General features: G+C 38.5%; 1 protein-coding gene across 3 annotated transcripts in view; it reads left to right on the forward strand.

Annotated features, from left to right (window-relative positions):
• The window catches only part of LOC145996122 (transmembrane protein 198), a 304,521-nt gene that overhangs the window by 270,008 nt on the left and 11,793 nt on the right, over positions 1-22,720 (forward strand). For 2 of the 3 annotated variants that reach the window (XM_083132401.1, XM_083132402.1), the window contains one exon: positions 6,537-6,670. In XM_083132401.1, coding sequence (XP_082988527.1) covers positions 6,537-6,670 — 134 coding nt within the window. Of the gene's footprint in view, positions 1-6,536; positions 6,760-22,720 lie in introns of all 3 variants that reach the window. The other variant, XR_014442749.1, reaches the window with a different exon arrangement.

The following is a 22,720-nucleotide window of genomic DNA, read 5'->3' on the forward strand; positions in this document are numbered from 1 at the left end:
GATAATACGCCACTGGTTGAAGCATATTCAGTGGCGGCTACTGATGGTTTATCCTGGGTGTTGCAATTCTATAGCATGCAAAGAAGGGGGAGGGGGGTTTTGAGCAATCTTATTTGGGCTTAAATGCATGCAAAATAAAAAATAATGATTCTCAATAATCACTAATAATACCCAACTGATAATTCAGTACTTGTTCCTTTTTAAAAATAAAATCCATCCATCCTGTTCTTGAGTGAAGCAAACTTACCTATCACATGCTGGTTGAAAATTGATATTTTTATAATTGGATCCTTTTCTATGGAGAGTATTCCCAACAGTGACAGACTCTCCCAGGTCATCATATTCCTCAAACATGTCTATTCTTTTCAAGTAGAAAAACATCTTTCTGTTTCTACGTATGTCATAGGAATTGTTAATACCAACTTTAAAAGCTTTAAAATTAGGTTAAGATTCCCCACAAAAGCAAACATTTTGTCTGTTTCTCTACAGTTGGAAGCGGCCCCGGCACCCACCCAGCATCGAATAACATGGGTACCTGGGGGAAACCTTGGGGGGTAAAGGCAGTCAGGGGCATGATGCTGATCACATCACCCCCACTCACGACCAGATCAAGAAAGTGTGGGGCGTTACCCCCACACCCCCTATACGCCTTCATGGCATGGTGCTAAGCACAGGGGAACACTTTACCTTTTTTTTTTACCTCTTTACAGCACAGGACAAATCTAAAGACCTTGCCTGCTGCTTGCACGCTGCTAACGATATATAAAAGAATTTGCATCCCAGCGTTTGTTGCCATGGTACTCTGCAACGACAAGAGGACTGAAGCACAGGGATAGGAAAAACAGCATTGATCCTTGCTGCAATAACACGCACTGTAGAAATCACACTGTTGCTCCAGCACTGCAACAATCACCTGTGCATCTACTCATATACTGCCAAATCTCGCAAGTTGTCTCCTCCTTTTTACTTTAACAGATCATAATGGAAATGTCTTTTTTGAAACAATTAAGGGCAAAATTTTTTGTTTATGTTCAATATATTTAATAGAAAAATTATGAAAAATTATTAACATAAAAAGTGTGAAATTTCATGATAAAATATCCGGTCGTTGTGCACACTGCAACCTTATCAGTAACCGCCCCTGTATAGCTAACCATCTCTCTGGAAATTACAGACAGCCAATGTTAATTACAAGTGTAAGTAGAGTGATGTCCTCTCCAGGCAAATTGTTCATATGATATGATATAAATTCATTATATGAAATTCTACATACAGTCTCATCATACATATTAAAATATAACAAAAATTCAAATCTACATTAAATTACCACTTGACAACAATGGTAAATAAAATATAATATTTCGGACCACCCCGATGGCGTAGTCATAATATTGTCATCTTGTAATCAATTGGTTCAGGGTTCAATTCCAAAATTTTTTGATATTATGCGGGTGGCTTGTACTAGAATAAAGTTGGAAAGTGGACGAATAAGTAATTGCAGCTCACAGGGATGTTGTAAATCATTTGCTTATTTTACAACAGCGTCGTCATTTACACATAAGGCCTAAAGTAATGATATTCTGCACCATATAAATTCATTAAATACTGGGTCTATCATTTACACTTCAGATATTAAGTGCCCTCGCATGAATAAACTTGAGTGTAGCTGTATCCAAAGTTGTTGAACAGTCCATTAGTAAAGATCTTGTCTTGGTACCATTCCTAGTGGTGGTGATTCGTTAGAGATGCTGCAAACAAAATTTAAAAACAGTTGAAATATGTCTTATAAGCATTGAGGATCTATCAGGTGACTACCAGAAAGAATTGAAAATTTTCTGGACCAGCCACAATATAATCCTGATATGGTTTGATATGGATTCCTTCCTGAGAAAGGTAAATATGCTTTGATTCGTCTTTGTCAGAAGTCCAATCTCAACTGTAACATTTCACAGGTAACGTCAAGTAACACATGACACAAGCTTCCTATGCATTTCATGTTCTACAGGAGTTGTTTTAACATGAGCAAATCAGATGAACCACCATCCAAGATATACATGGAACACCTGACCGTAATAACTGATTTTTTTCACACTCGCAGCTGTAAAATAAAAAATAAATAACCCATGGTGTAACAGCCCATGTGCCTACTTACAGTCCAGCAGAATTAACTTGAGAGGAATGGCCGCTCTGTGAGTGATGCAACTGCGCTCGAATTGGCTAGAGCAGGGAACTTCCCGCTGTAACGGGCCAATGGAAACTCTAATGTTCAGGCAGGGTGGTACTCCTGTAGTGGCGCCAGCAGCCGGCAGCCATTTGTCTCAAGTTAATTCTGCCGGACTGTACCAACTTCTGGCCTCACACCCACAAGAAGTCTGAAATCATCCAACCAGTTACGAGGTGATGTGGTCAGCAGTGACGGCATCAGCCTGAAAAAAGTGGCAAGGGCAGCTACAGATTTAATTTTCAAATTCTCGAGGGGCTTACATGGGCATAACTTGGGACCAAACTTCGAAAAATTTTCCATCGCATAAAAATAGTGTTCAGGACTATTTTGTTAAGTAACTGTTACATTTGAGAGAATAGATAAAGCACTCAACCTTTAGTTACCAATTCGATTGCAAAGTACACTTAATCTGCTACACTAGAAAGATGTTCTTTCATGTCCAGCTGTTGATGGGGTATGGACATTACAATAACACAAAGCTTATACATTTTGCAAAAGGCGAAAGGCAATTCTGAACATTTCAACCACTGAAAGCAGCTGCTGAAGAGTCCGTATTTTGAGTTTCCTTTTTGCCTAGTAGCGTGCCATGACTTTAGGTATCAGCTTTAATTCGAAATCTAAACTCTCCGTATCACAACAGTAGTGGGCAGCGAAAGATTGTAGCTTTTCGTACTTAAGAAAATCTGCACTTTCTAAATTGAAACAGCTAACTCCAATTAACACATTACTGTGCTTACTAAAGCTTTCCTTTAATTTAGAAATTAGCCGATCAAGAACTGAAAAATAGATCCTAACTTTAATATTATCTTCACATGTAGCTCTTTTGCTTTCACATGCTATAATCGAAATTGACTACTATGACGGTACTGCAGACATTTTTTCCTAACGCCACAAATGATACAATTAATTAATATGTATGCCTAGGCCTACGAGCATTAAAATTGCCCAAGCATGCTGCTTTTTGCACCGTATTGCGATATTTACTAGTAGTTGGTTGGATTTGTATTCACGTCCACTACATGCACAGAAGCTAATCGGGACGAGATCCACAGCTTATAGTGAAATCCGAACTACTTAATGTAGTGTTAAAAATGGACCGGAGTGGACCGAAATGGCATTGTGGTTTGTGAATGTCTTGAACATTTCCATTCCAATTCGTCTAATGTATATGTATATATAATATACATATTTTACTACAGTTTTATTTTCAGTGTAAACTAAATTTTAATATTAATTATTATTAATTGTAATACAGCGCGTCACTTCACTAGTCGTTAATCTCGTCTCTGTAGTGAAAGACAAAAGAAAGACAACACCATGTTAACGAAAGTAAAGCATGCAGTCTCGTGAAAATTTCCATTTCGATCCCTGGCTTAACGAAATGTACCTCTACCATAGATCAATCCCAGAACCACTTCGTTACAAGGCAACAGCTAGACAACCAGTGTGGGGCACTCAATTTTAATATTTCTAATTCATATCATTTAAGAAATAGGTAGTTTATCTATTTCTTGATTCCTTAACGTCGTATTTCTCTGTCTAGGATATTTTCAACTGTAAGGATATGTATAATTATGACACGAATGAGAGAACATAGCTAACACACACATTGGTACTCGAATGAGGAACTAACAAACAGAAATGAAACTTGACGGTTCTTTAGATGTTGAACATCCTCCAATTTGTATATATATTCATTTTCCGCAGCTGTTAAATAGATACCTAAAAATAGTGATTCGATTTATAAGGGCTAATAATTCCACACGTTTAGCTATGTATGCACATATTCTTCGTCACTCACAGTCTCACAGCCGATGAATACATTAACCTAAATTATGTAAATTTAGTAGCAAGTTTGGCGACTCATGATTGGCGAAATGGGAATTTTATAATGTATGTAAGAAAACTTCTAGTTTTTCTTATATTCGGTCGAAATGCGTCTACTGTACAATAAAGATCTGGGGGGCTACAAGGGGGGTGAGGTCAGCCGCTCCCCCCTAGCCCCCCCCCCTGTAGTGCCCTCCCTGGTGGTCAGCATGATGAACCTCCAGTCGTCGTCGTATGTTTTCATGACCGGGTTATGCTACTCATTCGTACCTCCCTAAATTCCTCACGATGGTGGATGGCCACCAGTTCCATACACAGGCCAAAATCTCAGGAGAAAAGTTGTTATGCTTAACCCAGGGGACTGGAACCTGTGCATGTCTCATAGCCGATCCCAAAGCATGATGCATTAGACCTCATAGCCACGGTGCGGGACTCGCAGCTGTATTGAACAGAAAGTTAACAAATTTCATCCTTTGCAGTGGAAACTATCTTCAAAGAACTGATCCCTCTCTCTTACCTCTGATTGGAGCATGTATATAGAGCTGGTTTGCCAGAATAGGCTTCCTAAGTTTAAGAACTGCCTCATACATATGAATAAAAGTAACAACATTGTCAGGTGGAATTTCAAATACCTGATTTAAGTGTTAAAACAATGGTGATAAAAAAAAAGTACTGGTAGCAAGTTTTCCGTTACAAGCTACAAAAATATTTTAGAAAAAGTACTGCTACAGTTGTTAAAATTTAATACTACTTCAGTTACAATTTTTATAGCTAGCTAACATGGTCCCCCTGCAAAACATGGGAATTGTGGTCACTGGTTTCATATTTAAGGAAAGGGTCCTAATTTTCGTCCCCGTAACACTGTATGAAATGACGTACGAGCTCCAAAATTTGACTTTACCTTTGTTAACTATCCCTTTACGTGGAAACAAAGCCAAATCGCCTGTATAATTAATTTAGCAAAATAAATTAAATTCAAAAGTACCTATTTTTGGTGTTCCTAATTTTGTCCCCATACGAAATTCTGAAACAACGAAGTAATTACGATTTTTCAATTTTTTTCTTTCAACTGTCAGCTTTAATAATATTCATATTATTTACAAAAAGTAATTACGAAAGTGAACATAATTAGTGGGATGTAGTGAAATAATACAAAATTTTATACTTATAGAAAATTGAAAACCTAAATTTAGCAAAATTCAGAAAGAATATTAGATTTACTTAAAGAAATAAATGATCTTATTATTTTTTAAGATGAGCATTTATCCTTCCAAGCAAATGTCATAAATAAATTGCATATGGTTTTTGGAACCTGAGCATCTTTCATAAAACCATGTGAAACATTTTGTGCAATGGATCCATTTTACTCCATCTATCTGTAGAATATTTCTCGCACAGATTAGACAGTCATCAACCTCACTGTTACTGTCATCATATTGAATGCAGTCATTGTTCTCCATTGAAACCTTCTCTCGTGACATAATCTTTTCAAGTTGCCCTAGAAACATTGTGCACTTAGCTGACTGCTTTGTATCTCACCTCCTTATTGCCCACTGCATCTTATGCATGTCATTCTTATCCCATGTTTCCAGGGCCCCGTCTTAAACAAAAGCAAAAAGTATGAGGGAGGGATGAAATTAGGAACAACACTCAAACTAACATGGCAGCTCCCACCTTCTCAACAAGTGAACCTGACGACACACAACTCACAGATTCTTCTATTGACAAAGTATTCGGGCCAATTACATATTGAGAATATAAAAATGAAAATTACACTAGGTGTAAAGAACTTGCAATAATGATGACATTGCTCATTGTACCGCGAAAATGAAAATTCTTTATAAGACTGAAACAGGAGCTTCCTAGATCACTAAAGTTCACAACTGGTTCGGTTTTCCTTCCCCTACACAGGTGGTGGCGCCGATAACCTTTCTAATGGCAGGACTGAGAAAATAAAGTGGACTAAATTAGGCATGGGGACGAAATTTAAGCACCTTACCTTAGTGTATTACTGTTGTCAATTTATTAACAGCGGATGCTGCTATCTATAGCTCATGTAATTATTTATATAGTAATTGTATCTACTTGTATGTACATATCTATTGTATGTACTTGTATCGTTGTACTCATTCAGTCATTTTCAATCTTTGTACACTCCACTGGAGATTTTTCATGCATGAAATTACATTTTTAAAATACAAACTATAACTAAAAGTTACAATTCTCAAGATTTACATACATCATATGAGATTTTTCACTTGTGTATGCAAAATACTCGTTTTTTAAAAAATACAAACTATAACTAAAACTCAAAAAAATTGCTGATATAGCTATTTGGTGAAACATAATTGAATGTTTTCTTTTTGCTGCCAAGTGATTTGTGATACATAAAGAGTACCAATGTAAATGTTGCATACCTAACTTTATAGGTACATTTTATGCTTATTCTTTTCCATGTTTTTATAACTTTAATTCTATTTTTCAGTCATTCCATCAAAAAAGACGAGGAACGTCAATCTGCATCGGATACGCACACGAGAACAGCGAGCAGAAGCACGCCAGAAAAAATACCGGTACTTGTATCAAGTTCGAACAGCACACGGTGATGTAATTAGCCAGGTGAATATGCCTATCTCTAATAAATACATTAGAGATTAGGTGTGGCTGATGTGAACCACTTCCCCCTGCTTTTCAGGCTTCAGGGCAAGGTATGAAGCTTCCTAGTGCTTTATCCATCACAGCGCTGTTTGCATGCTTTTTTTTCTTTTTATAACTTTTTAATTGGAGAATTGAATGCTCTTGTGCCCATTTTTTATAATGTTCCTTGCTAGAGTTAGGCGTTTCCTTACCAATCTGCACGTTTTGCATTTTTCTGTTTGTGTATAATACATATAATACAGGGGCGTATCCAGAAAGATAATTTGCGGGATGCCCATCCTCCAAGGCCAATGTCCCCCTTCTATAATAGAGGATAGTTATATACGGATAAAAGCAAGGAGGACCAAAAGGGCTAAATAAAAATCAAAGAAGGAGAAAGGATACACTGACTGGACAGTGCAAAAAAAATCAATTTTTGCTAGCTTAGTAGCTGTGTAGTGTCTCACACCGATGATGCTACTAAGCTAGCGAAAATTTTGAACTTTTTCACTGTCCAGTGAGTGCTTCCTTTCTCCTTCTTTGATTTATATATTTTCTTGGAATCGTAATTTCAGAATTGAATGTCTGTTGACACTTTTCAAAAGCAGTTTGAAATACTTAGCTGAACTCATCCGAAATCTCCCGAAGTCTCGGAAGTAGTCCTGTGACATCTTTGGGAAAGAAAGAGCAGAGGCCAAATTGTCATGAGGGCTCTCAATACTCTGAAAATCGTACGGTAAAACTGAAAACCTTTTCACAGATGAAGAGTACATTTAAGAAAGCCCCCTTTTCAACTGCGGCTAGAAGATCACTTGCTTGGGATGGCTCACTCTAGAAATAGAGTTTCACACACTGACAATAGTTTGGAACATAATGCAACATGCCCGTAGCTAGAACTGACCTCCAGGGGGGGCTCATGGGTTATCAGCAGGTGGCTTTGTAAACCAAGTCCATTTTTCAAAAGTTTAATAGTATTAAATGAAGGTAAATTATGTGTGTCGGAGTCATTAAGTTAATTTAAAATATAAAATTTAGAAATATCATACAGATACTACAATTTTTATCTATATCTTCTAAAACATCTCTTGAAGTGCTAATAACTGCCACTGACACCATCCCTTAATACACACTCCATACTATTTTTGACAGATATTTATATCATACATGTTAGAATGTACAATATTCACTCCAATCATAGTGCCTACCATACATTCCACCCCCGGCCAAAGCAATATAACTTGGGATTTGTTGACATTTTACGTAGATGCAGAAGGAATATGGATAATGACATCAAAGTCGCAGATTTCTTTCAAACGAGAGGCTTCAACAGGGGCAGGGAAGGTACAGATAAAGAAGGCTCCCTATGAAAGAACTTTCTAAAGTCTAGAGAATCTTCTAAACACTTGCCGCTGCTTAGACTTCTGCTCATAAACAAGATGAACTAACGAAGTTGTGAACAAATTCATATATTCTGTCCACATTTTCACTCTTCACCTCAAACAAATTAGAATACAAAATAGTTTTACCTAATGTCAAGGCGGCTGGGCGACCCTGTCGGGGGAGGGGGGGGGCTGTCCCCTGCCTGGCTACAGGCCTTTGATGCAATATATTTGTTTTTACTATTTGACCTCTACATGTTTTTATTTCCAAAGAAACACGAACTTCACTTACTGTACCAAAAGAGTTTCTCACTGAAGTCAGGCTTTCCGCTGATATATCACTATCCATGTGAAACTAAAAAGAAACATTTGGTTGATGTTATTTTCAGAACCCACAAACCGTGCACAGAGAGAATTTTCTGTACTTGCCATATCAAGTGTCTCATCAGAAAGAATGCCGAATCTACCATAGTATTTTCAAAAACAAATGATTTTTGGGGGAGGGGTGGACCCCTGGATACGCCCTTGATATAATAATATTGTTGGTGGTGGTATTTGTAAAAATCTGTACATAGTTTGTGTGCTGTAGACATGTCTGTGTTTTGATTCATGAGAATCTAGATTTCATGTGTACTGTTGAATCATGAGCCTGCATCTTGGCAATGGTTCTTTCAAAAATGTCTTGTTTCATAGAATTATGCCGATATTGTAAAGTTTGAAAATTTAGGATTCTCCTTGAAATCTTTGTGGATTCCATTTACTGTTATTTTGATGTTTGTAACAGAAAATAAGTTGAGAGAGTCATGAAATTATTCTCTGTTGGTGTTACTTGACCTTTTTTTTAGTTCTAATTCACTAAAGTCACTAAAGAATTATTGTTAGTTGTAGACTTTGTCTGTGGGGTTGATAAGGCAGACTGTCATTATTTACACTCATATTAAGTTTGATTTATTATTAATTTTAGATGGTTTAATGAAGATAGGATGGGGTGATAGTGTTTTTTTTATTATGTGTTAAAATAACATTTGTCATTTACTCTCACGTCAATTTAAAATTTATGGTTAGGCCTCCCAGGTGGCATCGTTGCCTTGTAAACAAGAGTCCCAAGTTTGATACCTGGTGGAGCCACAGTGATTCAGATCCAACTTTAAACTGTAGGTCAAGTCCCGATTAGCCTATCTGTGCACAAAGTGGACTTAAAACAAGAATTCACATTTATGGTTAGTTTTGAACATCTGGGGGATGGACTGAACACCTAATTTTAGATGCCATGGAGAGGTGGTCACCCTTTTAGATGTTTTTGAGGAGACAATCTCCCACAAACACCTTTTCCCTTAATCCATCCATGCAAATTGCTAGTCTCATTGCCTTGTAATCAAGTGGTCCTAGATTCGATACCTGGTGAAAGCACAATGATTCAGATCCTGCTTTAAACTGTAGGCCCAGTCCCAATTAGCCTGTCTGTGCAAATAGCTAGACAAATGCAAATCCTACACAATTCTCCACAAGATTCTAAACAATTCTGATCTTTTCATAATTTAGAATATCGGAGTGATTCTTTGAAACAAGATACTCTTTTGAAAATGTTATTTCTTAGATGAACCCCACGTTTGGCTCAATTTCAGTTTCTAAATATTACACTTTGTGTATGTGTAATATTTTTTGTATATATATATATATATATGTGTGTGTATTGTATGTATATATGTATATAAATATGTACAGGTTGTTTCCAATAATTTCCTTTTATATTTATTTTAGATAGTATTAGTAAACACAGACTTACTTGTATAAATATATTACGTGGTAAACCTTTGCTTGCGTGTACTGGACATAGTTGACAAATTCCAGTTCCCCCCCTAATCACGGACGTTCCCAGATTTTTTCAACGAAGGGACAAGCAAAGTATATTACCCTGATAATAGTGTTGCCCCCTCAAAAAACAGCACTTGAATTTGAAATTATCGCATTAATGTAAATTACTATGACTGAAATCAAATTATACATGTGAAATGTATACTTTTAGGTTGACATTCGATTACTAAGGGGAATGTGTGGCCATCCATGCTCCCCCTTCCATACATTATTATACTTTCACCTAGAAATTTAGTGTAGAGGAATCTTATCGCCGTTATTAAACTATATTATACTCTTAAAGAAAATAAAGTATTTTCAAGCCGATTAAAGCAACTACGGTGGAAGGGGGTGCAGTAGCGCAACCACAGGGTGTCAATAAGCATTGCCCCTCCCCAACCTTGGATGGAAATCAATTCGAGGGAGCAAACATTGGGGTAGAAGAACTAAGAGTAGCACGACCAAAGGATACTCAAGATGGAATTATTTTTCACGTCTTTCTTGCATGATTTCTTCCAGGTGGCCAACAGCTCCTGCAGGGTGGCACAAAGGGAAAATTGCCGCCCCTCGATATCAAATTTTATACAAATAAAAATATATATTTCGCCAAATTTTCTTGCTCGCAATATCTGCTGTCAAGTTCAGAGCCATGGCTAGGGGGCCGCGTGAGTTGGACCTGGACTCCAAACGATCGAAATGAAAGATAATCTAAGAGAATGCCATGGCTTCCCATGAAATTTTTTGTGCCATATGAAATCAATAATGTTTTCATTTTGCAAAAATTTGTATATATGAGCCATCAATGCAGTGAATCTAAAACAATTTTTCTTTCGCGACTGAACTTTCATCAAGGCTGCACATGCCTATGGTGGAATTGTGTCTATTAGTGATACTGTAATGGGATCTGTTGCCTTTGAAACGCTGGTGACGTTGCCCAGTGCCTAGTTTTTTCCCATCGTAGTGCTGTATATTATCTTATGAGTGGGCACATACAGATGTTAGTCGATTGTTCATACCAACAAAACAGCTACAATAACTGGCTGGACAAAATTAGATACAGGGATGTAATTTGGGGCCCCTATCTTACGCAGTCAAGTCACATTATTATGACCACCAGCTAATATCCAGTGACCACCATGTGCAGCACGGACAGCAGCCAGAGGGGCTGGGAGTGACTCAAGAAGGTGCTGGTAGTCGGTATCTGGAGCCATGCTGCTTGCTGTGCATCCCATAGAGTGAACACGATGATGAAAGTGGTCCCACAGATGCTCTATTTGGTTCAAGTCGGCGGAATTAGGGGGCCGGGGGAAGTACTTGGAAGTTTTAGTCGTGTTCTTCAAACCACTGTCGGGCATTTGTAGTCGTGTAACATGTCACATTGTCTTGGTGGAAGATCCCATCTGCCCCAGGGAAGACATCAGCATGTATGGGTACACATGATCTGAAAGGATGTATTCATAACCAAATCGGCTGAGAGTGCCTTCCACATAGATGAATGGCCTAGAGAATGCCATGAAAGCGTTTCCAAGACCATAATGCTGCTTCCACCAGGTTGTGTTCATCCAGCAATGGTTGCAGGGTGTTTGTTCTCTGCTGTTTCTTGCCTGACATACCAACATCCATCTGATCAATGGTGCAGAAAACTGAAATCATCGTGGAAGGAAAACCTTTGGCAATCAGTAGAGGTACTATTCCGATACTGTTGTGCAAATTCAAGCCTTTTCCACTTATGCATCTTCATTAGCACAGGTGTGCCGTGAATATCCGTTTGTTTCAGAGCCCTATACACATCAGGCATGCTGAATTGTCATTTAAGACACACGTCTGGTAGCCTCCTGGTTCTTTTTTTTCTGTGAGCTGCTTCACTGTAATGCGTTGGTCAGATCTCGCACACCTTTGTAGCCAACGTTCACTTCTCACATCAATGGCATGTAGTGCTCCCCAGTTTCCACATTGGTTATTCACAATTGTGCCATTTGTACACTCATGATACACTTTCACCAGAGCATCATGCAAGCAGTTCACACCTGCACTGTTTCAGAAATATGCCACCCTTGCAGGCGCGTGCCCAGGATTTTCGTAAGGGGGGGGGTTATGAATCCAATACATTTTCCAGTTCACATTTCAAATTTCTTGTAATAAATTAGATAATTAATATACTTGGATTTTACCCCAATGAACGCAATCAATGTATTTGCTATGGATGCTTCATGTTTTTATTGCATCATATAAAAGCACCTGCTTGAATATTTCCAAATTATTAATATTTTATATTTAATTGCTCAAATATAATTTTTAAACAAAAAATATGTACACTCAACATTGTAACAACATTAAAGAGATTAAGACTACTTGATGTCTTAAAGACAGTAATAAATAAGGTACCTCAGTTCAACAATTTAAATTCTGAAATTTAGGCATCGAGGTTTCTGTGTGAGTTCTGACAGTATGTCGTCACAAGTAACTTTTATATCCCGGTGAATGTTCAGAGCAGCTAACCCATTTAATCTTTCTTCGCAAATGTTATGTCGAAGATAGGTCTTCAACCGCATCAAAGTTGAGAATGATTTATCATTTGATGTTGTTGTTACCGGGATTGTACATAATATGCGCAAACGTGTTTACCCAGGGAAATATTGCTTCACTGCACATATCAATTGCTTCAAGAGCATTTACTGGACGTGTTTGCATTGCTGCAAGATGACGATACCACAGTCTCATTTCAGTGGGAGCGTCGTCGCCTTGTAATCAAGGTGTCCCGGGTTCGATACCCGGTGGAGGCACATAGTGGTTCGGATCTCACTTTAAACTTTAGGTTCAGTCCCGATTAGCCTCACTGTGCATAAAGTGGATTTAAAACATCAATTTAATGAACATTGTACTTGTTGTGGAGATGATTTTGCTAAATATTGTGTACATTTTTGGCATTGTATTATTATATTATTGGTCAAAACATTTGTTTGACAGTCGACAAACAAATACGAACCCCTTCAGTAATTAACATTTTCTACTACAGTGTCATTAATGTGTGTCATATTCATTTTCATATTAGGTCTATGGAGAGGAATTTTGTATAATGTTAACGTTATGGAACTGCGAAACCAACCGTTGAAGGGGCCACTCCCCCCTTCCCCTCCGAAGCCCAGTACCGCACCACAGGATCTGTCACTGAGCCCGACAAAATCTTGCCACACAGTGCTCGAAATAGAAATTCGTAGCCGAAAAGGGAGGGGATATTTGATCGATTTTGGAGATACGAGGGGGTACATCCTTGTATGGATCAACATGGAGACAATACAGTAGGTGGAGGATGCTCAATATGCAAATTATTCTAATTGGGGGTATGATTTGTGAAACTTTCTTAACTGGAGGCAACATCCCCTACTTCGACCACTGATGCCAGAAAAGATGCTTTCAGAAAATGAATTTATTACTGCACACACATATTACTTATTGTATTTGTTGCGTTTGTACAAGAGAAATATTCAGAAGATTTGTAAGGAATATTTACAGTTAATAGGATGCCTATCTATTCTATCCCGTGTCGTAATACAAATTTTATCCCTTCCCTACAAAATAATAAAACTCTCCATGGCAACCGTGATTTTATAATGTGGTTGCATACATATACACTGTATAGTAGCACCAAGCTTTCTGGGACCTCGGAAAATACGTGCCACTGCTCCGACGCCAGGGTTTCAAATGCCTTGGTGGATCTATAAGATAGGTAATATCGTTTTTCGAGGGTTCGTGAACAAAACAAAAAGTAAATGATTGTAAAGTCCATTTTATATTCAGATACGTTAATAGGGACTGGACTTAAAGTTTAAATCGGGATACGTACCACTGTGCAATGCACCTTCACAGGGGATCAAACCCAGGACCTCTTTGATTACACCACCATCGGTGAGGCCCCTGAAATCATTGAGGGAACTTGTTCATCTTCATGTTCTCTCGCCCTGCGAAAGTTTATTGTTGAAATAGGGTGACATCCTACACACGTCTTCCAGACATACACACGCGGGCACCCCCCCCCCCCCTTCCCTGCACACACACGATTGTATGCTTACAGCACATGCTGTGGCCTCCCAGAAAAACAATTCTAAATCCGCCTATGGATATATCTGCTATCAAATAATGAACGTCACTTACCTCGACAGTTCCTTGACATAATTTTGCAACAAGGTTTGCAATATCTTCTGTTATGCCTTCTTGTTGAATATCAAGAGTCTGAAAGTTCGCACGTTTCACTCTCGCAATTCGGATGGAATTCCTCTGAACTTAAATCGACCATTTCTGACGTTCTATTTGTGGAAGGTGAAGCTTCAACTTCCACTTTTTTGTTTCTTTTGGAAATAATCTAATACGTATTTCTCCTCTTTTCTCTATCCATCTTTAGTTCCACGTCAAAAATCTATTACACACGCAGAAACGTAACACACAACACGACCACTTCGACTTGCTACCTTGCAGACTGCAACTCGCTACAACCCCAGTGAACACCAGGACTTGGGACAAAGATACCGGGCGGTCAAATGTCTGAACCATGCATCCAGCTTGGTCCAGCTCAAATTACGTCACCAGTGTTGACAGCAACCAGTAGTGTCAGTGTCAGTAGTGTTGGCAACTGCTAAATTATTTACGCACAAATTCAAGTGAGATCTTTCACACATGTTACAAGAAAATTCAATAAACTGAAGGCTGGAAATTGGTTGAGAAAAAAATATCTAATTTGTAAAGAGCACAAGAGTTACCCCCACACCCCCTATACGCCTTCATGGCGTGGTGCTAAGCACAGGGGAACACTTTACCTTTACCTTTTTACAAGAGTAAAACGTATAATATTTTGGCATATTAATTGCTTTTATTTTGTTTATGAACTGACTGGGCCAGTTGGGCTATTGTTGCATCCTTCACCCCTCCCTTCCTCCCGGCATGCTATTGTACAAAACATCGCTTGCCTCCTTCGTAAAACCATGCTTCGCTACTGCCTGCAACAATTATTATTATTATTATTATAATTATTGATATTTTGAAATAAATATGCATCCAGGTGCAAAATAAGATTTCGACTTACTTTGCCTACTAATTGTAGTGATTCAAATCTCACAGAACTTTGCTCTGCTGGCATAAATGGTATAACAAGGGGAAAAAAAGGAAAGGAAAGTTAGCAGCACTGTCGTAACAGGAAAGGGAGGGTCATTCTCCTAAGAGGGCCATCGTGGGTGAAAGAAAGGGGAGGAGGGATTCCTTCAGTTCGCATTCCAAGGGTTATGGCTCTTTTCTTGACCATACTGAGAAGGAAATTCTCCTTTCTTTTCAGTGACTAAGGAATGAATGAATGCTTGTGCATTGCTGTAACTCAACTCCAATATTATCAAAAGTAATTGAAGAAGCAAATACATTTCTCATTGCCAAATGTAAACATTTTACAATATTGGCGATTTATGAAATAAAATGTATTTCTGTTTTGAATTTTTTTAAATTACGAAACCAATGGGGGGGGTTTTAACCCCCACCAACCCCCCCTGGGCACGCCACTGCACCCTTGGCCCGAAAGCTGATTAACATAATTTTTTGCAACTCCAAAAAATTTGCCCCTTTTACCCATGACAGCAACAAGTGATGTGTGAAGGTGGCCTATTGCACACCTTACATACCCACCATGCATGGACGTCCGCAGGATTTTTTCCAGGGGGGGCAAGCAAGGTACATTTTGTTCCCTCAAAAAACTTTGCTTAAATTTGAATTTATCATATTCATGCAATAATTAACACATATTATTGTGGCTGAAATGAAATTATATATGACAAATATATAATTTTTGGTTGACTTTCATTTTCCAGGCCCCCCCCCCCTTGCCCCCCTTCTGGACGCCCATGCCACCATGCCAGTTCACGCCACATGATATGGTTCATGGGTTACGTGCTGCCAAAGTCAAATGTAGGAGGTGGTCATAATAACGTGACTCGACTGTGTATAAGAGCCACTGGAAAATAGTATGATGAACTGCACGAACAAATTTGACAATATGCCTTAGCATCAGTAATATAGTTGCATTTGTTATCACAAGAATTGAAATGTGATATCTTAATACAGTGATGCCTGCAGACCAAAGTGATTCATTCCATAATCTTTTCCTTTTACAGCAAACAGACTGCAAGTTCTGGTACAGTATACTCATTACCAATTAAATGGTTAGGTCCTATACTGTTGACAGAAGTTTAGTTTATTTCATATCCTTAAAACTTATGAAGTAGTTTCTTTTTTGCCTGGAATTTTGATAAAATAAAGCAGTTTTCAGTAATAACCCTTTATTCAATGGTTTTCAAAGTTAGATCGGTGGAATTGAACAGTAGTGCTAGGTGTTCCTTCTTGCCGAATGTTGATATGTTGACAATTGTTCAAGTTTAGGACAAACAAATACCAGGATATGTTTCAGAAAAGTGAACGAAATTTTGATTGCAATTCATCATGTCAATTATTGCAAAAACTTAGTAAGATATCGTGTGCATATTGAAAAACAAGTAGAAAACTTATCTCCTGAGTGATACACTATAGATGTCACCTCGTTATAACAAGTTCATTCATGCTAGGAACTAATAGTTTCCGCATGGTCTGCCATTATGAATATTGTTAATGTTTTTTTGCAATGCAAAGATGATAGAGAAGGCTTGATGACTTCAGAAAGTATGCCTTAACTATGATTACTGTTGATACGGAAAATACCAATTTGTAGAAACACGTACAAGCCCATATCTTATTCTTTCACACACATGGTAGTATTTGAAAGGGGTAGCTATTTGTATAAAATATATAATGTCCCCATGCTTCAGTAGTAGTGACTGGAAATTTGTGAAATACCACACTGTTCACATGTTCTATGTTATGTTTTCAAATAAATCAACATTAGTCATTTAGTTGAAATTCTAGCCTTTGGTTCAGACAATCCTAGGTTCATTGCATGACAAATTTTAGATGTTCATCTACAATCACTGGAGACAAGTGGTGCTTCTTGAATAACAAATAGTGGATTCCAGTGTACAAATTTCAATAAAAGCTGAAATGGTATCAATACACTGACGACCAAAGAGGTGCAGCTTAGAATGCCCCATAGCTTTCCGTTGACTAAACTGATATTAAGAAAGCTTTGTGAAAAATCGGTATAGTTAATTCACTCCAAATATACAGGCATTCAGATCCGAAGGGCATGTTTGATTCTAGAATTAAAAAATACAAGCATCTTTAAGGGAGGAGAGGAACAATTTCCCCTAAGTCTTTCTCGTTGCGGCAGATGCCAATTCGCTGTTGCCAACTGCACTCTTTTGGAGCCATGGCTCTTTCGTGCACTAGTTTGGCTTTGAACCGTGGCACCCACCCCTGCCCCACTATGATGCCACCACTGGCTCCAGCCCACACAAAGACCAACTTTTGCCTTGACTGTACATTTTGTACGTGACGTGATATTGTTACATTGGCTGCGTCACCCACCCCTTCTTACCTCCCCAGCTACTTTTTATTGTTATCCAGGAATCCTTTATTTTCGATTTCATATGAGCATCAGTGGATTGATTATTGAGATTGGTGATTCTGCCAAATCTAGGTGGTGAAAATTAAGAATAAATTGCCATCACTTTAAAGCTAGCAGTAATAGCAGCACCCCCCACCCCTCTGACACCTAAAATTACCCTAGGAGGCACTTTATGCAGCCTTCCTTAATCTAGCTCTTTGAAAGTCATATTTAGCTCTATTAATGGTGAAATTTAGCTCTTTTATGCACATCAGGTTTGGCAACACTGCCAGGATGGCTGTAGGAGGCAAGGAGAAATGCATTAGGCTTATGGGAAAATTATTTTATTCGTTCTCTCGGTAATATCAAATATCCAATGATGTAGAAAAGTACATGGACGGAAAAAGGACACGTTGAACTATGTCATAGTAGTAGGAAAAGTCGTAACTCCCATTTGATTAGCCATAAGTTGAAGTTCATTTCCCATAAGGAATAAATGAGATTCTGTAAATACTTATTAATCATATTTTTCAAACATCGTGTCTAGCTTACTAATCAACTTGAAAAACAGTTTCCACTTGCAACATGGAGAGGAATTCATACTTTCTTGCATTCTAATCCCTTTTTTTAAATAGCAGTGCCCAATCTGACGATATTGAAAGAAATGCACAACTGGTGCGTAATTGTCCCTCTTCCCCTTAAGTGTGTTTGTATTTCTTGAGCAAAACAAAAATTCCTAAAATGAAACTGCTCAGATTTTAAAGTTCATTGGTGAGGAATTTGAAAGTGAGAAATGAGTGTAAAACCCTAGCGTTTTTCTTTAGGCACTTAGCTCAATTCATGCAGAAAAGTAGAAGCGACTTAAATAACAAGGTCAGTAGGTAACCATACATCATAACATATCACTCAGTGGTTCAAATTTTGAAATTGATATTCATCACACACTAGCAGCAGACTTCTGCAAGGGTTCAATAAGAGTGAAAAATTCACACATAAATTATGCACAAAATTTAATCCTGTTCTGCTGGATTCACTAACAATATGGAGCACAAAACAAATAAATTAAATACACAGCCCGAACACTTGCTCGACTTGGCAAAGGAGGTAGTAAACATATCAAATGAAATTGTTTAGTCCTATTAAGGGCATGCGAGATGCCTAAGCCCTGCTTTTCCCTCTGAGTCAGTGTTGCCAACTTAACTCTCTTCGAGCCAGATCTGGCTCTTTCGTGCACTTGTTTGCCTGTGAACTGGGGCGCCCGACCCCGTGCCTCACTATGATATCATCACTGGTTCCGGCCCACATAGACCAACTTTTGCCATGATTATACATTTTGCATGTGACGTGATATTGTTATATTGGCTGCGTCACCCCATCCCCTCTTATATCCCCAGCTACTTTTCTTTATAGCGCCGTGTTGATGTGAAATTGGCATAATATTGTTATTAGGGAATCCTTTATTTTCGATTTTGTACGACCATGAGATGGGTGATGCCGCCGGATCTAGATGGTGAAAACTAAGAACAAATTGTCATCAATTTAGAGTTAACGGTAATAGCAGCGCCCCACCCCTTTCACAACTAACATTACTCTAGGAAGCACTTCGTACATCTAGCTCCTTGAAAGTCAGTTTTAACTCCATTTAAGGTGAAATTTAGCTCTTTTATTCGCACCAGGTTTGGCAACACTGCCAGGAGGCAAGGAGAAATGCATTGGGCATATGGGAGTATTTTTTGATTTGTTATCTTGGGAATATCAAACTTCCGATGGAATAGAAAATGATATCAACAGATGAGGGCAGTTTGAAGAAGTGATTGCCCAGCAGAAAAGTCGAAACTCCCATTTGATTAGCTGTAACTTGATGTTGAAGTTCATTTTCCATAAGGAATACATGGGATTCCGAAAATTCTTATTAGTCATATTTTTTACAGGTTGTATCTAGCTTAATAATCAACTTTGAAAAATGCTTCGACCTGCCACATGTGGAGAAATCCATACTCTCTTGTACCCCCACGTTTTTCTTCAGTAGCATTGCCCATTCCAACAATATTGAAATAAATGCACACATGGTGCATAACTGTATCTCCTTGCCTTAAGACTGAATGGAAACCTATTTGTGGAGCCGTAAAACAGCCTATCCAATCCCTATCACGGAAGGCAAAAAGTGCCAAGGCTGCTACAGTTCAAGCTTTCACATCCAGGGTTTTTAGTCTAGATCTACGTTCACCCTTTTAAACAAACTCTACACATATTTTTCAGTACCTCACTAATTATAAAATGTTAGAGCAGTTTCTATGATCTCTGTAATTGATATGGGGTTTGTGGGTTAAGCTAACTTGTAAAAAAAATCTTGTTTGCACTCATTGGCACAAAATACGTTCAAGGAATATGTTCCTATCAATGTTTCTTCTTTTATCACAAAATTAGTCTAAATTTAATACAGTACAGTACAGTAGACTCGTGATTATCCAAGCTAATTGGGACCGAGATTACCTCGGATATGGAAAAACTCGGATAATATGGAGATAATGTGCTAATAGGTCGTAAATGACGAAACAACACTTAAAACTGTATAGTAATTATTTATTACTAGTACAACATAAATGAGAAGATTACTTTTTCTGCTTAGAATAGGCCTACACAGACTTAAACACCACCGTAACAATCGGATACACAGACAATGTAACGAACACGTGCAGCGTGGACGGTGACTTGACTCCATAAACAAACTTGAGGGGGGGGGGAGGGTGCGTTATGAAGCACGATGTTTTCCAACCACTCCCTCGGTTAACCCAGAGCCTCGGTTAATTGGGACTCTGTTAATCGCGAGTCTACTGTACTCACTTTTCTCGCACAAGTTCTGACGTGGATGGTGGCAGCGGCCACCGAAATTAATAGAACTACGAAAAACAGTTTTGCAGAAAAAGTGAGCACTGATTGTCTGCATTTATTTACTACCTCGTCTCGTTTCCTAAATATGAATAATTAATTTAAATTTGTTACCAGTACAGTTGCAATAATGTACCTGGTAACATGCACAGTATTCTGGAACAAAACTATTAAATTTTTCACTCTGCCTATAATTTTGCATGTGTATTTTTGATTGATTTGGTTTATTTAATGTTGCTTTTCTGTCACTTTTGGCTAATCGCTATGATGAATGGCAATCAGATGAAATTAATGAAAGGGCAATCAGATGAAATTGATGAAAGGGCAATCACAAGCATATCGTTACGAGCTAAGGTTCTGTCCCAGGGCTGGTCCCTGGAGACACAATGGGGGCGTTAAAACCTTAGCCGTACCGGATTTCACCCTCTGTAGTCGAGGGTAGGACCAGTCGACTCCAGTTGACTAAGTGGGAGAAGTTAGGGGCGGAGGGAATAGCACCATAAAAGGGCAGGTACTTATCTCGATGCTGCAATGGTTGGCTGCTGGGCACTGGTCCCACTGGGTGGCCTGAAGGGTGTCTCTGGACAGGGCCCAGCTTGAGCCCCACAGCTTCTGACCACCCTGCAGTGAACTCTCCGCAGTCAGCAGCCAACTGTTCCAGGACAGGACAAAAGACAAGTCCCGCAGAAGATTATACGGGCTGCGGGTCCAGGCACCAGAGCCTGGTTAGCCTGCACAATGCAGTCCAGGGTGTAATACATGGAAGAGAGGTTGACACTTGAATGCCTTCTGAAAAAGCCACTCTCTACACCCCAATTTGTGTTGGAAACACCCTATCTGTATGTGTAATCATTGGTGTGTATGTGTTTGTGCATGAACAAAGAGTACCTATATTCAACATGTCACGTAGGCAACAATATATATAATGTTAGTGTAAATGTGTGTTCTTTATCGTGCATTCCTCAAGTGCAAGGGGATGGTATGTATCTATCCCCTCCGGCTGGCAAAATATTCACAAAGCATCTCCCAAGCTGCCTCATTGTCACCATGGGATCATCCCCCCAGCTAACCCCAGACCTCGACCAAACACCCCCCCCCCCCAGTAACATTGACACTTTCAGCACTGCTGAATATATTGATACTACAGGGTGTCTACCAATTCTTGACTTTTTCTTGGCTTTTTTCCCCCTTTTTCTTAACATTTATTTAATCGCCCCCTACTTAGGTATAGTTGGAAATTAAGAAACTACATATTTTTATTCAATGAAAAACCCCTACTACTAGGGAAAACTGAAGGTGTACTTTAACAAGAGATTTAGACTCGCTTTAAATATTAATGCATGTAAAAATTGATGCTTCAGACTTCATCCTTGATGGGGAACGGCCACATTACTGTATTTAATATTTTTACAAAACTTCACACATACAAGAATGAAGAATGTAAATCTTAAGAAACAAAGTTTACAAATCTTAACCACAACTCGATACAATTTTATATTTCCAAATTTCAGTTTTATGCCTTCATTTCAAGCACTGGTATTCAGTCACATTCATATTATTGGCAAAAAAATCACAAGTGTGCAAGTTAATCACCAAGAATGTTGCAACTGAAATAAGATCATTGGCGTGCGGTGACATTTTCCGTTGTGGAAGCAGATCCCGAAAAATTAAGAAAACCAAGAATTCATTACTTCTACATGGTACGTTATACTGAAAAAAATTAGCACTCTACCTGATACTGTTTCGTTAACGTCTCTGAGAGGAAAGCCTGGCGCAGTTGTTCATTTTTTCGAATTTCAATTGGTCTGTTGTCAAATGTATTTAATGCAACAGACAATCGCGGATGATTGAAACCATTTTTAAGACTTTCACACATTGCGATATTCACAAATCCACTTTGGCATCACGTGGTTCTTTCCGTAAACAATGCCAACACTAAAGATTTTGAAGCAAACAAATAGAAATTCAACCGCCCGAAAAACAGTAACTTTTCACCTCGCAAACCGCTTGAAAAGAGTGTGACCGTGGCTAGCGAGTTTTACCAACTCTATTTGGCGGATCTGTCCATGGACATGTTAGCTGTCTTAATAGACTGAACACCCTGAAACGTTTATCTTCACATAGAATATGTCATCCGTATGTTAGTAATCATATTGTTTTGAAACTTTATAGTTTATTTATGAATATAAATTTTAAACTAGCTTGGTGGATATGCTACATCGCTGATAGTATGCCGTACACTTGGACACTGAATCGTGCAGTTCGCAACACTGAGGACATCAACAGTCTGAACCGATGGCACTCTGGTTTTCTTTCCGCCCTTGCCGATTGGGAAAAAGAATTTGCCTCCAGACAACATACCCTCCGATTCATTCCTTTGAGGTTGCCAGTTGATTTCTT

This window comes from Lepisma saccharinum, chromosome 12 (genome assembly GCF_977018435.1).
Source record: "Lepisma saccharinum chromosome 12, izLepSacc3.1, whole genome shotgun sequence".
NCBI classification, from domain to species: Eukaryota; Metazoa; Arthropoda; class Insecta; order Zygentoma; family Lepismatidae; genus Lepisma; species Lepisma saccharinum.